The sequence below is a fragment of the Hippoglossus hippoglossus genome, chromosome 1, assembly GCF_009819705.1.
Source record: "Hippoglossus hippoglossus isolate fHipHip1 chromosome 1, fHipHip1.pri, whole genome shotgun sequence".
NCBI classification, from domain to species: Eukaryota; Metazoa; Chordata; class Actinopteri; order Pleuronectiformes; family Pleuronectidae; genus Hippoglossus; species Hippoglossus hippoglossus.
Genome location: NC_047151.1, coordinates 12266138 through 12283286, shown reverse-complemented (window position 1 = coordinate 12283286; position 17149 = coordinate 12266138). Strand labels below are relative to the sequence as shown.

At 40.9% G+C, this 17149-nt stretch overlaps 1 protein-coding gene across 4 annotated transcripts in view; it reads left to right on the top strand.

Annotated features, from left to right (window-relative positions):
• The window catches only part of prkcaa (protein kinase C, alpha, a), a 133726-nt gene that overhangs the window by 87027 nt on the left and 29550 nt on the right, over positions 1-17149 (top strand). For 2 of the 4 annotated variants that reach the window (XM_034592553.1, XM_034592576.1), the window contains 9 exons: positions 3420-3576; positions 3964-4098; positions 4547-4640; positions 8962-8991; positions 11113-11256; positions 11337-11510; positions 12880-12971; positions 13403-13465; positions 13881-14019. In XM_034592553.1, the coding sequence (XP_034448444.1) occupies positions 3420-3576; positions 3964-4098; positions 4547-4640; positions 8962-8991; positions 11113-11256; positions 11337-11510; positions 12880-12971; positions 13403-13465; positions 13881-14019 (1028 nt within the window). Of the gene's footprint in view, positions 1-3419; positions 3577-3963; positions 4099-4546; positions 4641-7626; positions 7654-8961; positions 8992-11112; positions 11257-11336; positions 11511-12879; positions 12972-13402; positions 13466-13880; positions 14020-17149 lie in introns of all 4 variants that reach the window. The other 2 variants (XM_034592562.1, XM_034592569.1) reach the window with 2 other exon arrangements.

Below are 17149 nucleotides of genomic sequence, written 5' to 3'. Positions count from 1 at the left end.
TTCATGTTCAAAGTTTAAAAAATATATTAAGCTGTTAACCAAGACATGTCAACACCACAGATGAATGTGACGGTCAACTGTTGTCTTTGCTGTAGAGCTTCTATGACTACTACTACTGCTTCACACAGATCTTGTTTGGATTATGCCATGAAGTGCTCTGCATGGAAAGGCTCTTTGCCAGCCATTTTGTATTTAGATGGTCTAGCATACCCCCTACTGGTTAGGATGGGAAGTACAGTTTGCAGTTGTATAACCTAATATAATGGTCTCTTAACAATAACATGATATTATGATCAAAGTTTATTTTCAGCCCAGAAACATTCAACAACCCAGAATGTGGGTTTTACATTTTCATTACACAAGGATCATCTTTTCCTGGATAGAATCGTTATCTAAAAGAATGATTATGTAAGGATATTTAGAAATCGTTTTTATTTTATGACCACTGATATTATTCCATGTTCGCTTGCGTAAGTAAAAAAGCCAGTGATGCAATGTGTCTTGTTTGTCCTGACAGGGCTTTGTAATAAACATCATACAAACATACCTTGTGCCAGCAAATGAAATATTCAAAGCATTGGGTTAAAAATGAAGTAAAGCAACACATTATATCAGATATTACAGTGCATACGTAATATAGAGTTTCTTTTAAATATAACAATTTTGAATGTCCTCTACGTAGCATTAACAAAAGTGCATCTTGTCTTATCTCATCTACTAGAAATTTGGTGACTGTCTGCTTAGATTTATTCCACCCAGATTGAACACATTCAGACCAAACGCTTTCTACTGAAAGTTGACACTAAAAGTAATTCTTCTAATATGTATATAAATATTCATCCCATGGCTGCTCCAAAAACTGCAAACACCTGCTACCGACATCTGAGACAAACAAAATGTTCTATCCCTCATAAAGCTCACTTAACAAATTATTTTCTATTTCATTTGGCCTCTTTTGGTGAAATTAAAAGGGCTGGGAATGAAAAGGAGGCAGCAAGGTTTAATTAATTTGATCTGAACAACAAGTAATCACCAAAAGACAGATCTGGGTTTCAGTCTTTCCTTGTATGCGGCAGAGTGCATCCATACTAGAGTGCAGTCAAGTGTAAATATAGTTTACAGTAGGTAAGTAGGTTCTTTGGTGCCTTTACACTTTTCCAAAGGATTTCTGAGAGAGCAGTGGGCTGACATCCTAGGATCGCTCAATACCTTCCCACACTTCGAGCTACTTCTGTTACTGTCTGCCTGTCGCTCTCCTCCTGTGTGCTCTCTTTTTACCTTCTTTTCTCACAGTGTGTGTTTGTGTATTTGTGTGTGTGTGTGTGTGTGTGTGTGTGTGTGTGTGTGTGTGTGTGTGTGTGCGTGCAGCTCCCTCCATCACTCATCTCACTTCACACCTCGCTAACATTGCTCAGCACCACAGGAGCTGAAAATAAAGGCAAACAATGGGAAGCTATTTAATCTTGGCTCATTAGGCAGTCGTCTGATTCAACTGGTGCAACCACACTGAAAGTAAAATGAGGCCACTTTAGCATGGAAGGTTTTACCAGTGAGCCACTGAAATGATAAAACAGTCATGAAGCAAATTAATATTAATTATCATAAAACTTTATTTTTATCGCACTTATCTACATGAGGGTATAAAGTGCTTTACAAAATACATGGGATCAAAACAACCTGGAACAAAACAAGACAAAACTAAAATTAGAAAGATAAGATAAAATTAAATTACAAAAAAACAGCACAGTTTAAACCAGTTAAAAATCAGGTGTTAAAAGGCTTTCAACAATGATTCTAAAACAGGTTAAGTGCTGGTGGGTCAAATTTTGTCAGGCAAGGAATTCCAGGGTCTCGGAGCCCAGATGGCAAAAGCCTGGTCACGCTTAGGTTACTCTTACGGTTTGGAGCATCGTATCTACTTAATAAAACCCGGGGTCAGACTGTTCTGAGCTTTAAAAGTTAATCCAATAATATTAAATAAGTATTAATACGATGAAAGTATGATCATTTAAGATTGGGTTAGCCCCCCTGATACCCTGGCTGGCTGGATGGATGATGGATGATGGATCGATAGATGGAAGGATGGCCGGATGCATGGATGGAAGGATGGCCGGATGCATGGATGGATAGATGGATGGTAGGATGTGTGGATGGAGGATCATTTACCTCTCCCCTTATTGTATAACCTTTACAGGATCTCATCAGAAACACAATAATACTGTATTTGTATAGTTTTACCACAACTACTTAATTAACTCAGTCGTGACAATCCCTCCCTGGGTTTCTTCAAATATCCCTCTTAATCCTATCCATACTATTTTTGGCAGTTTACTCAGGCAGTCTTAACATACTGCGTTTGCACCTTCCTCTCTGGGTCAAAGGTCATTTATCATCTTCACTGTTCAGGGCACCACTGCAGAGAGACTGACAGGGCCACATGGAGAGAGAGAGATATTACAGGGGTCTCCAGGGGCCGAGGTCTAGCTAAGCACGGCAGACATTCGTCCCGTCCCTTAGGAGATACTGGATGCAACATGTGCTGATAAACGCAGTGTATCTCTGTGTGCATCTGAGTACAGGCAAGGGTGTGTGTGTGTGTGTGTGTGTGTGTGTGTGTGTGTGTGTGTGTGTGTGTGTGTGTGTGTGTGTGTGTGTGTGTGTGTGTGTGTGTGTGTGTGTGTGTGTGTGTGTGTGTGTGTGGGCACAGCTCCAATGCACAGGACTAATGGAGTGCTAATGTCTCTTGCGTGTCGTTGTTTACTGAGCAGCTAAATACAGGAGGACAAGAAGAGAGTCCTCGCCTACTTAAGCTTGACACACCCTGCAGTTTTGAATCACTGTTCTCATAACACTTCCTGCACAGCTTCCTCCGAGGCTCTCTGCCCATAAACAACCCTCGCAGGCTGTGAGGGTTGTGAGCACCTGCAGGTTGATCTACTGATGTTCTCCCGTTGCTTCATAGACAAGCATTTGTATTTGCTTCTGACCAAAGAGATTTGTACTTGTAGAAATGAAAGAAATCTGCTTTGAGGCAAAACATTACGTTTTCACCAAGGAAGAGGCCATACTTTTTGAGTGGATTTCATTAAGGAAACAAAACTTATCTTTGACATTTATGTGAATTGCTCAAGAAATAATGCAGAGATCTTAATGAAAAAAACGTGTAGAGTGCCAACATGTATGAACAGGTGAGATTTGGTGCGGATCCAACTAATGATCCGATATAATTATAATGATTTTAATACTTATATGTGCAGTTATCAGTATCTTTGTATCGATATTGGGATACGTGATGAAAATGGGATAAGAGTTTGATTGCAAATTAAAGTGTTGCACAGAGTCCCTGATGCAGGCTACATTTTTTCTACATTTATATGGTTCTCAAGACAAATTTTCCCTGTGTTCTTTGTTTTCCTCAGTGGGTGAAGGCAAAAACATGATCCCCATGGACCCCAACGGCCTGTCTGACCCGTACGTCAAGCTGAAGCTCACACCAGACCCCAAAAATGAGACCAAGCAGAAGACCAAAACCATCCGCTCCAACCTCAACCCCAAATGGAACGAGTCCTTTAAGTTGTGAGTTCATCAGCTGTTGGCACCTACAGCCTGCGGCGCGTTTTGTTTATTTTCTAACGTGGCTTAATGAATATAAGTATAAATTCAATGTCAGTGCTTGGATAAACAAGTTAAACAAGTTGTTCTACTGCTTCTAATATCTAAGCCAGTGATACACTCTTACCACTGCTTATAGTGGTGTTGCTGCTACTAGTATTCTATCACCAGTTTAATTTGATTGGTTACTTAATGAAATTATGATAATAATAACATGATCTATTGAAGTGCAGAGTTTTTTAACCAGCACAGTATATATATAAATACATATATATACAGTATATATGTATGTGTGTGTGTGTGTGTGTGTTTTTTCTGTAATAACCATGATGCCATCCCCTTGCTGCACAGCAAGCTGAAACCTACAGATAAGGACCGCAGGCTGTCAGTGGAGGTGTGGGACTGGGACCGGACCACCAGGAATGACTTCATGGGAGCCCTTTCTTTCGGCGTGTCCGAGCTCATGAAGTCTCCAGTCTGTGGCTGGTAACATCAACACTATTGTCATTGTGTGTTGTTTAAAGTTGCACAGTGTAGGATTCAAGGAGGGTGAAGTTACCTGGAATTTTAAAACTCACTCAGCAAATAGCTAATTTCTCCCTGTATTCTTATTCTGTACAAAATATTCCCCTGTTGCAAACGAAATATTTTTGAACACATGAAATCGTCAGAATTAATTTTCTTACAAATTATTGTTCAGCTGTGAAAATGTTTCTCTAGCAACTAATATTGATTTTGAATACGCCTCAGACAATTATGTTTTATTAAATTATGTTAACACCAGCACAACACAGTATATCCAGGCCCATTACACGGTCTAGATGAGGGAAAGAGTAGAACAGCCGAATAGGGGCAACAGAAGTTATTAATCCGACAGTATTTCTCTGTGTTTATTCGTCTCTTTTCTCCCTCTCTCCTTGACTCGCTCTTCCAGGTATAAGTTGTTGTGCCAGGAGGAGGGGGAATACTACAACGTTCCCATCTCAGAGGAGGATGATGGTAATGAGGAACTGAGGCAGAAATTTGAGGTGAGCATCGCACGCAAATGATCTCAACTGTGCCTTGTTTGTCTGTCGTTTGTTGACTCAATTGTTGTCTAAAGTGCCCACAGCATCAAAAAGCACATAAGCAATATGACGTCTACAGTTTCTTATTCGCTCAGTCTAAATTATTATTGTTTTGGTTGACGAATGAATTTTTTGATGAGACACTTTTCTTTGTGGTAACCAGTAAAATATCAGACACAGTGTTGGTGAGGACATGGCAACTCAGTCACTGACTATGTTTATATGGACTCTAATATTCTATTGTCGTTATTCAGAAAAGACATTCTTTTGATGATGGTGTTTACATGGGTTTCTAATAGGATATTCCATTCATATTACTGTTACATGTTTACGTGTCATCAAGGAGTAGGTTGTATGTTGATGTCCCAAACTGCTGTGAAAACTCGAATACTCTAATCTAGTACTGCGAATAATGTGTATACATGTGTAAGATCGGAATACTCCACGTCTTAATGGGATTATTGTTTATTCCAAGTATGACCAGACGTCCAAACCTTAAAAACAAGTGCGTCCATCAGAATCATCGACTGGTCCCATGTTCTGCTCAGCTTAACAGCCGCTCATTTTAAAGACACTGCCTCGCCCCAAGGTCAGGTGACGCTGGAGAATGAATTTCCTCAATGAAAAGAGTGTGTGATGTGTCGACTGTGAGCATTTTGATCTCACATCAGAGAGATTCCTGTTCCGAGTTCAGTCAGAGCAGCTCAAGGACGGACTTTGATGCGTCACCTTTTGTACCGACCGCTGTCTTTTAATCTACTGACACGTTTGACAAAGACGTGGCTCAGCGACGAGATGTTTTGATAATGTATCTTGTTTTAAGCTATTTTTTCTTCAGTTTCTATCATCAGTTTGTTAATAATCACAGACGTGTTCAGACTGAAAAATACACATTATCAATTCAAATTTTATATATAAGCAGTTTTTTGCCAGGTGGTTTGCAGGTCTTTGTATCACAAGCTGCCGCAATAAAGACTGAATTTGAGTTCCCTGAATTCCCCCAGTTTTCAAATGATCTTTGTAATGTTCTCAAAAAGAATTGTAAACCTACATATTGTCAGATTTGAGTTTTTTATTTCCTCAAAAATCACCACCAGTCAGTGTAGCTGATGTTCACGCTAAAGTTTAACCAAACCACTTTTTAGAGGATAAATGTAAATATTTTTTACCTTCTCCTCTTTCCTCTAATGTGATGAAATGCTACCCATTACAATTCTTTAATGGTTAACAGAAAATTATCAGACGATCATCATCTCAACATATCATAAGTAAATCCTAAACTATCAAATGTCGCCCAAACACACATTGTACAAGTCCCTTTTTTAGTGGCAGTTTGTTCGACTCTTTCCCTCTTTTCCTTCATCCAATTCGCTGCATCCGTGTTTCTGGCCTGCTGAGAGCCAATCAGTGTTCTTTGTGGCCCTCTGATTGTGTCTCGTATTGTTCAGACGCTCAGTGGGAGCCCTGTGCTCTGGAGGAGACTGTCGAACCTTATTTTCTACCACGTCTCTGCTGCACATACTGGAGAGTTGTGGGTAGAAGTAGAACAAATTGAAGGTCATGCTGGGAAATGAGAGCCAAAATTAATTTGTAGATCATTTATTGTTTAAGTGATTAAAGCTGTTAGAATAATTGTGTAATAATTGTGTTCCTATTTTTTCAACATCCAATTCTCTGAATTTATTAAAGCCTCAAAGGGATTTTATTCATGTACAATCCCTATAATAGCTGTAAATATGTTTAAACCCACTGCCATTATCAATAAGCTTTTTGAATAAATATGTCCATTTAAGTTTTGGGTTGTTTGCCAAGCAGCAGCTACAAGAGTATGGGATAGGAATCATCCCTACGTCTGTCAATCCCACATCACACAGTGTACAGCATATGATTGAACAGTACTTCAGCGGAGAGCAAATAATAGGTCAGGAGCAAATACCCCTTTTGGAGTTTCAGATCAGAACTGCAGGACCTCTGCCAAAAATCATGTGATTCTCAGGCTCTCGAATGTCCGTCAGATCTCTGTAAAGTGGGCGTTAACACAACAAAATAACCCAGAATCATTTTCGCAGAGATTTTAATATTTCAGCCTATCAAAGCATTATGTCAAACCTTTTCTTATGAGCTTTCAAAGCCCTTTTTTTTCAGAAAATACGGCAAATATGTCATACAAGGACGACCAACCAGGTTTTGAAGTTCAATTCCTTTTTCTTCCATTTGCTGAAGAAGGTCGTTCTAGGTCTTAGAACATAAGAGTAGATTCTCTGACCTCTGTCTGTATGAGGTTGTCATGGTAACACACAAGGTACGTTCACCTGAATGAGATGCACGAAGCATCACGGTCAAGGTGTTGGTGCTTTGTGTGTCAGGGTTCAAAAGGTGATCCCTCACACACACACACACACACACACACACACACACACACACACACACACACACCAACTACTGTACATTCAAGAGCTCTTAGTTTTAATGTGAAAGTACACAGTCACACTAGGTGGTGTTGGTGGATGCACTTTTGTCTTTGCAGTATTTTTCATGCGGTCTCATTCTCAAGTTTGCAGTTATTTTGCAGACATAAATCAGTACATTTGGTTAAAGCTGGAACTAAAAACTAATTCTTATTACCTTAGAAAGCATGACCCCATTAGCAATACTGCTTGGTAAAGCTACAATAAAGGCAATTCTTTTGTGGTCTCTCAGGTCCAAAATGTGCCGTCTACTTGTCTTAATGATCTTGTTTGGATGCTGTGCGACCTGGAGAACCTCTCTCTTCTTTGTCCTTTTCCTCGTCATAAACCGCCTGTGGTTCTCTCCCTTTTTCCCCCTTAGCCTCCTGCTCCCTCCTTTGTGCTTGGTGAGACCTATACTGTCCAAATGCTTCTTCATCCTGTGTCACCAGTTCATATTTAATGCAAGAGTTTCTCTGTTCCTCTCCCCCTGCCCTCAGGACTGCCAGATTAACTTTAATCTAAAGGTAGCCCTCTCCTCTCCTCTCCTCTCCTCTCCTCTCCTCTCCTCTCCTCTCCCCTCCCCTCCTCTCCTCTCCCCTCGTCTCCTCTTTTCTCTTCTCTTCTCTCCTCTTGTTGTGGTCAACACGTTCCCTCACTGCTCCACATGTCTGATCATTTGCACGTGGTTCTAAACTACTGCAAATCGATCCAATTTACTAACAATTTACTTCTGGATGTGAGTTTTGTACCCATAAAAGAAATGAAAAATAAATAAGAATAAGGAAAGAATAGAGCAAACTGATATTAGTCTAATTAATCAATAAACTTGGAATAACTCACATTACGGGGAAATTTGAATGAAAATTTAAGCACAAGTGGATTTGTTTAAACCGAATTTGTTCACCTTACATGTACAGTACATGGAGCATGTGGCACATTGATGAATATCGTGTATATTTGAATCAAGTGAGAGTACATTTCTTTGTCTTCACTGCTTCCTGTTCCTCAGAGTTTGTCAGAGGGTTGTTAGTAAATCCTGACGCTGTAACGCTCACAGTGGCTTCTGTGTGTGTTGTCTGTGGGTTCTGCCTGTCTACATGTTGTGTGCTTATCGTCGAAACTATGACACACAACGCCTCAGCATTGTGTGTCATAGTTTCTTCATCTACCTGCAAACATCACGTTGTATCTTCACACCAGGAAGGAATGAACTGCATGTAGTCCACACGTAGTATAAAGGGTAACACAACCAATAATGACCACTAGATGTCAGCATTGAACTGAAACATGTCCAAAATAATGAGGAGAACCTGTTATTTCCGTGTGTCTGTGTGTGTTGTGTGGGTTCTCTTGTCTTTCTATGGTTGTGTTTGATACCATTGTCGTGAGGACGTTTGTGTTTGTATGTTTGCGTGTGTGTGTCTGTGTGTAATATGCAAGGCCATAATCAGTAATATTTTCCAACTTTACTCATTATGATTTTCTGTTGCATTAACTTTTTCTATGTTTTGGTAATATAAAGTAATTATTTACACATTGATGACGATGTCTGATTTGGGATTCTTGCTTTTTAAGAGCAAAAAATAGTTTATTAAATGTTCTGTGTTCTATTTCTCTGCCTCACTGAACTTAACTATATTGTCACAGTGACTCTTATAATGGCAGCACTGAAAACTTCTACTGGACTGACAGCCACAGTTTTCTTTTGGTCTGTGTGTACAAGCCATATACTCCTATTACCCTCCTCATCTCTGCGTATATAAACCAGCTGCCTGTACTCTTGTGTACTAAGTGAGTCAGATCCTCTGGCTCCCTTCTCCCTGTGGTTTCAGGACAAAGCAGATTGGGAAGACTCTGATCAGGTGCGTCTGACAGGAAGGAAGTAAGGCTGCTGCTCGCTCGGCTCGGCTCGGCTCGGCTCAGCCAGGCTCTTTTCACTGGCTAAAAGCTCACAGGTGTGCTGTGGTCTGGTGCGGTCTGCTCTGCTTTGAGTTTTTGCTGCTGCTCTCCCAGATTAGGAGCAGACTAAGGCGCCATTAACCAAACTAAAGCTGCTCAGCATTTGGTTGTCTGAAGTTAAATGTCCTCATTTAATCTAGGATTGTTATGAAATAGTCTAAACTGGGCATAAACTGAGTGTTGAAGTGACCCATGAAGGTGAAACCTGATAAAGATTTGTCGTATTAGTCAGTTGCTAGGAAACAACAATTATATCCTGTTTTCTATTCCTGAGGATCACAGGAAAAGGTTTAGAAACCTTTTTCTTACCACACATTAGTTGCTCTTTGACAGAGTTTTCTTTTATGGATCTTTGTCACTACGTAGTGTAGTTGTTAGTGATCCTTCGTTGATATATAAGTGACCTCTGGCTGTTGAAGGTGCAGGAAGCTCATAAGGGTAATTCATGACTTCCCCCTTCCTACACTGATGTAGATTATGATCCTCTATATCCAGGTAAGAAACATGGATAATTTAACGTAGGTTAGTTAAAATTCTTGCTGCAGCTGAGCATTGATCTTTCTTTGTGACATGTAGAGGTAGGTGATGTCTCTGTTTGTGCCCTTGGCTTAGTGTGACAGCGTGGTGTGGGTTTTTTGCAGAAAGACAGCAAAGTGCAGAAAGTTGTGTCATATGTGACTGTTGTTTATAATTCAGACTGCTGGCAAAGTTGTACATTTTTCAGCATAATGCTCTGCAGTTTTCTAGCAAGCTTCTGGACGCATCTTGCCCTGTCAGAGATTAAGCATGAGCTTGGCATTAGGGAAAAACATAGAACAAGAGAATCATTTTCCATATTTGCAAATGTGCCACTAGGTGGCATCCTTTCTTTTACTTGCAGCCACACAAATATCTCCTAGTTAGTGCAGTTCCATGTAGCCTAATTACAACAATAGGAATAGCTTTGATAGACAAAATAGGTTAAGTTAGTGAAGATTTATTGATTCCTGCTGGAGAAAGTCACTTGTTACAGCATCAGATAGTTAAAATGAGGGAGACAAGAGAACACATACATTTGAATGTATACATTTGAATGAAATAATATTTTGATTAAGTTAAACAAAAATACAGAGAATATTTACATAATATACATCTTTCACTGCAGACAACAAAGATACTTGAGTCTGGTGCAGTGCAATGTATATAAATAGATAATATAAAAATCATTTGAAACATAAAATATAATTTGACATGTAGTTCAGCAGTTTTTGCCTCATATTTTTATTGTAAGGTTATTAAAGTATGTCCTCTCATGTCGTATCTCTCCAGGTCTTTAAATCAAAATGGGAAAAGGGTTTGAGGCTTTTACTTGGTGTAAACATCCATCACCATTAAAAGTTCCTCCCTTAAGCTGACATTAAGAGCCAATCCTGAGGTTGTTATACATTTTAATGAATGTTTATGATGACTGGGTCACAGCTCCAGCTATTTATTGGTCAATACCATAACAAAATCGCAGTCGTAAATAAAACGTAACATATCCTCTTGTTTAGTACATTTTATTTAATTGAGTGTGTGTGTGTCAGTGTGGTGAGTCATTTATTTGATCACATCTCACTGTAGTTTCATTCCACCCTCTTCATTTTGAATGCTTATCATGTTACACCATGGCTGTGAGTGAGCAAATAAACAATGTGTGTGTGAGAGAAAAATGACCCAAAGTGTCATTTTAGGAATGAAGTTAAAAGATCTTTAATATGTAGTTGTATTATACTTAGTATAATTCATTGATCATTAGTAATTGGTTTAAAAAAGCAACAAATGAAATTAGAGGGTTTGGTCTGGAAATATAACTCATTACAAAACAAGGAAAGTCCAACATGAAGATACTTTCAACAGTTGCTTCTGCATCTTTGCAATCTGATAACTTTGAAAATAAGCTCTACATTCTCGAATCAACTTCACACTGCAGCTTTACTCTCTATGTGTGTGACCTTTAAGCTGTATGTTTCTCACAAGCCTCATCTTCTGTGCCCTGAGTGCAGAAAGCCAAACTAGGCCCAGGTAAGAAGATGATTGACGAGACGGACGACACCAACTCCGGCCAGCTGCCGTTCAACAGCCTGGACCACGTCAAACTCGACGACTTCTCCTTCCTGGCTGTGCTGGGGAAGGGCAGCTTTGGCAAGGTGAGGCATCTGAACTGACATCAGCTCTCAGTGTCACTGGTAGCAAGACGTCTCTGACCGATATCTCTGTTTCCCTGAAGGTCATGCTGGCAGAGATGAAGGCCAGTGAAGAGCTGTACGCCGTCAAGATCCTGAAGAAGGACGTGGTGATCCAGGACGACGACGTGGAATGTACCATGGTGGAGAAGAGAGTTCTGGCCCAACAGGACAAGCCGCCCTTCCTCACACAGCTGCACTCGTGCTTCCAGACTGTGGTAGGTAAAGTGCTCCTGGACCCACACCAGGACAGGTCACCCCAGCTCAGCTCAGGTCAAATTAATTCACGTAGGGGCTTTTAGCAAAACATATTACTCATCAAGTGATGAAGAGAGCAGTAGAGGACGTATATGAGCAGTACAATAAAGAAAAAAAGAAAAGAGGAGACAAACAAACCCAAATTAAAAGGCTGAGGTTTGTTTGTCTGTGTGTGTGTGTGTGTGTGTGTGTGTGTGTATGCACTTGCATTGACTTTGAGTCATACCTAAGCCAGACCACACAACCTGAGAGCATGTTCTCTACAAGTGGAGGGACGTGCTCGCGTACATACAAGTGCACACACACACATACAGGCATGTTTTGAAGCACACGCCATCACACACACACACACACAATTTACTTTTTTATGAAAACATAATGCCTCCGGCCACCGGCTGTTGCTGGCGGTTTCTGGTTGCCTGTCCATCTGTCCGTCCATCCCATTCTTCAAATTTGGTACAAACGTTCAGTTGGACTCAAGGTTGACCTCACAAAACATGTTTTTCGGCTCCTGGGCCCAAAGACAATTTAAAATCTGATAAGCTGCAAACATTTTGAGAGGAAAAACACAAGTCATCACCAGAACTTTTCACGAACGATATTGGAAGTAGGATCCATCGTGCTCAGGTTTTTTCGGCCAGAGCTCTTGTGCTGAGATACTGTCATCCAAGGTATATCTATATACTGCTTATCATTTGAGGGTTGTGGAGGGGTGGAGCCAATCCCAGTTGACAGTGGGCGAGAGGCAAAATTAACATCCAGGCCATATTATATTTTTTTTATGAATGGGATAGAAGAGTAGAGTTTTAATGTGAGAAGTGTAGAGAAGATGTGTCTTATCTACTGAGCTGTGGGTAGTGACTCTCCAGGTGGACGGCCCAGCTTTGCCAACAGTGTGGGTCTGTTGTGGGTCTGTTGTGGGCCAGTTTGTTGTTTTTCTGCCCGACTAGTGTGGTACCATCAAACACAGCCACACGAGGGTGGGGCCAATCTTGACATGGGCTGCGGGGGACCACCGCTGTTCAAGAAGATAAAGGGAATATTTCCTGACAGATGTCTGTGTTGAGTGTTTTCTTTTTTTCCCATGAATCGCTTTGTTGTGGTCTTTTTAGGTCACCTTGTCATGGAAAGAGTAGCAACAACTCAGATCGACTCAGACAGCAGGGCTCGGGGAGACTGTAACACTAGGCCGCATCGTTCTGCTGCGGAGCTTTGACAGCAAAGACAAATGGCTTTGTGGGACTTGCTGTTTAGGGTTAAATCATATAATGTTTCATATTTTCTCTAAATCTGCATCTCTCCCTGGTTTCTCTCTCTGAATGACCACAGGATCGTCTCTACTTTGTCATGGAGTATGTGAATGGGGGAGACCTCATGTACCACATCCAACAAGTGGGGAAGTTCAAGGAACCTCAGGCAGTGTAAGACATTCCAGTTTAACATCATTGTCATTTTAGTTTCGATCTCAGCCTCTTAACAAACTTGTAAGATAAGATAAGATAAGATAACACAGCATAATGTAACTGACATAACATTGTTCTTTATTAGTCCCACTGTGGAGAAATTGACCATGTTGCAGTAGAAAAAAGGGGAATATCATATACACACACGTTATTACAAAATTAATGAATACAACACATATACAATGTAAACAGAATCTTTTCAGTGTAAATTGTATAGAAAATTATGATTGCACCCTTAGATTAGTAAAAACCTTGAGTGAGACATGTAAAGATTTAAGGTATGGATGTGTTGGAATTATTTATCAATTATAGAAATTCTTTCATTAAGTAGTGTCATAGTTGATTTTCCTTGTTGATGAGACTCTGTACATGTGTGGTTGTTATTGCAGGTTCTATGCAGCAGAGATCGCTGCTGGTCTCTTCTTCCTGCACAATAAAGGAATTATCTACAGGTGACTATCAACTAGTTTACACAGCTACAAAGCATTTTGTTGGTGTTCTTCTTCAGGTGGCAAACAATGTCAAGGTGCATTACCACCACCTACTCTATATAACACATCCTGCTTCATTCTTCTTCTTCCCTGCTTGGTGGGAGAGGGGAATGCCATCTCTTGTTTGTTCTTCAAACTCGTTGGCTACATTTAAAGTCATAATTAGAAATTTGGTGATGTATCAAATGTCTGTTTTTCCTGCAACTTATACCATTGCTGCAGTTGGCCACCCTGCAGTGAATTATCTTTCTTTGGTTTTTGTTTTGATGAAAATACCCAGCAGCAGCAGCAGCAGCTGCAGGGTTTTTCGTACTAGGTAGTTACTGAAAGCAGACTGATGGAAATACTTTTGAAATAAAAATGTGTACTTCCCCAGGGATCTGAAGTTGGACAATGTGATGCTGGACTGTGAGGGACACATTAAGATCGCAGACTTTGGCATGTGCAAAGAGAAGATTTCAGAGGGAGTGACTACGCGCACCTTCTGCGGCACTCCAGACTACATAGCCCCAGAGGTAAGCGAGGCTCAACACGGGGAGATGTGTGTGTGTGTGTGTGTGTGTGTGTGTGTGTGTGTGTGTGTGTGTGTGTGTGTGTGTGTGTGTGTGTGTGTGTGTGTGTGTGTGTGTGTGTGTGTGTGTGTGTGTGTGTGTGTGTGTGTGTGTGTGTCTGCGGGTGCATGTTTAGATGCATGACGTCATTGCTGTCACTGTCTGGTCTGAGCTTGTGTCACCCTTGTGCTCCAGATAACCAGATAAAGGTCACAGCCTCAGGACACATGCACACACATACACACAAACCCACACACACACATTTACAAGGTCACACTCACATGGACGCTAGCCTTCTGATGATGTGAGCATCCCAGTCACAGAGAGAGACACCCAGTGTTTCTGTTGTCCAAACTCAAGCCAAACATTTGAGCTGGGCTCTCTGTACATCACAGTGAGGCTTCTTATCAGATTTTGCTGGGTGGCAAAGGCCCCATTTTAATGGAGACTAAACTTGAATAATAACAATTATTATCAATATTATATTCCATATCTGCCAGTTGACCTGCCTAAACACATTGGTCCTGTAATTACATCGAAGCTTAAGCTAAATGGAAGTGACATCACATTGGCACTGCCCGTGATTCAGGAGATCTGAAAACTTGGCTGTGGATCTAGAATTCAGTTCCATTTCTGTGTCTCTTCCTCTGATTATCAGTCCGTCTCTTAATTGACCAAAAATAGAAACATTATAAGTCAGATGCAGCAATTTGCAGCACTTCATATGCAGTTATTTTAGTTAGTGCCACTCTCTGGCCACGTTATCGATTCTCTCTGAAACCCTCTCTGACGGACTGGAAGGTTAATTCATGTGCTAACATGCTGTGACCGTTCAGAGTCAGACTGACATTAATGCACCAGCCAGGCAATGACACAGCAGGAGGAAGAGCAGCTATTCCTCTCATAGGCAGGACGCACATTTCATGTCACACACTTTAGGCTCGATCACACATACATGATGGCCCACGGTCACATGCATGATGCATCACATGCACAGGGTTCTGCACACACACAGATATATCTAGCATATCTATACGAGTACAGGTTTTCAGTGGACTAACCCAGTCGTGCGCACACTTGTACACACATGCACACCCTCGAAAACACTCCCAAGTGCAGGCTGACCTTAGAAAACGGGCTCAAAGTTTTGACATTTTCAGAGATAATCCAGGGACAGTGTTCCTCAAATTACACTTGACAGAAGGTTGTACTATTAATTATTTGACCAGCTGAATTTGACCTCACATGCTTCATTTAATTGACTTGTGTGTGTTCTTCTAATAGTCATTTTCATTTATTGAATATTCACTTATAAGCAGCTACAGCAGATGGGACATTCGTTTACCTTGTTTTTCACGAAGATTTTAAGAAGCTTGTTTCTTTTTATCTCAAAGCTGAAGTGAGACGTTGATGTCAGTAATTAGATCCAGTGTTCTACATTGGGTTGCATTTCATTTATCTATTCATCCTAAAGTTACATTCATAGGATGAGTGACGTCTCAATGAAACTTAGAGTTTATGTCAAACATTTGTTTTTGTTTTTAAAATGCAAAAGGTTAATTGCTGAAAATTCAATGATGTTACATTGCAAAGCTTTGCGTGTTAGATTTTGGTCAGATTTCATTTAAACCCCATTCACCTTTCTCACTGGCCATTTTAAAACTTCATCATTTGGGTTAAAGGTTAGTGGGAGGAAAAATGAATGAGGTTTTTGATTTTCCAAAGAGAACCACCTATGTAGACACCAGGGTTTATTCTAGAGATGTTCAGATACAGATACCAGCATCGGAAATACCTCCGATTCTGCCGGAAATGCCGGATCGTGCACTGGCCAATACGCAAATCTGTGTACTGATCTGACAACCACGTCTTTAAAGTATATTAGATTCACAAAGATAATCCTGCAATTTTTCCTGGAAAGCAGTTCTTCTTTCCCGCTCCAAAACAGCAGTTGCGCTGTAATGCCAACGGTGAAAGAACTACTTTGCGGTAGTTTAGCGTAAACCAGAGACAGCAAAAAAAATGTCAGCAACTGGGTTCGTAGCATACAGCTGTTAGAATATGTTATACACTGTAAGTTGTGTCTCGGGTCGGTACTCTGTATCGGCCCGATATGCGAAGTCCCGGTATCTGTATCTCTATGCGGAAAAATGCAATCGTAACATCTCTGGTTTAGTCATGGCGGCAGGATGGGGGAGTACCTGCCACTCTGAATCAGGAAAGCTCTCATACAATTTAGTGCATGTTTGTGTTTATATGAGCTGTTATGTGAGGTCACGTCTGCAACATTGCTGTGTTGGTGGGTGAGAGGGTCTCCTGGTTGGCAGCACACACACACATACACACACTCGCGATGGCACACAGTTTTCGTTTTGTTTACTCTGACCTATATAGCCAGTCATTGGTAGCTCCTGTCTGGGAAGAATACTCACACTAATGTGAATTTACACCTCACTGACTTGGACACAGAGAGAAAGAAGGGAGCAAATAGAAGAAGAGAAGGGTAATACGGTTTTAGGAAAAGAGGAAAAGAGCAGACTCTGATATGTGTGAGTGAGCACTGAAGGGAAGAAGCAAATAAATGCCTGATGATGACTCTGTGCAGCATTTCTGGAGAGCATTAGAGCTCATTAAGCTGTCTGGCACTGGGCATTTCCTTCTTTGTCTTACTTGGTCCCTTTGGGAGTCCACACACGTCAGAATGATTCAGATTTTTACAATTACTGCTGTCGACCGGCGACTACATTGACTGCTGGTGTCCTGTTGTGTGTTTGTTTTTTATTTTATTTTTAATGCTTTCACTAAAAACCCTGCGCTCACAATCAAATAGCCCTCGCTTTTTTTTTCATGCTCAGGCTGCTTCTGTCGACGTGTGAGGCGTCTGCTTCCGGGTTTATTCTCTGCTCTCGTGTTTTTCTTCTGCGATTGGATCTTTTTTGCAACAAGTCCGTCACATTTCCACAACCAATAGAAGGCCAGGGGAAGTGTTGACAAATGACACCGTCCTGCAGATCCTGTAGATACCTTATGAAGATATGACACCTGCAGGGGACGTGTTTAACGCAACGCAGGGGGATAGAGAAACAGGGCGGCG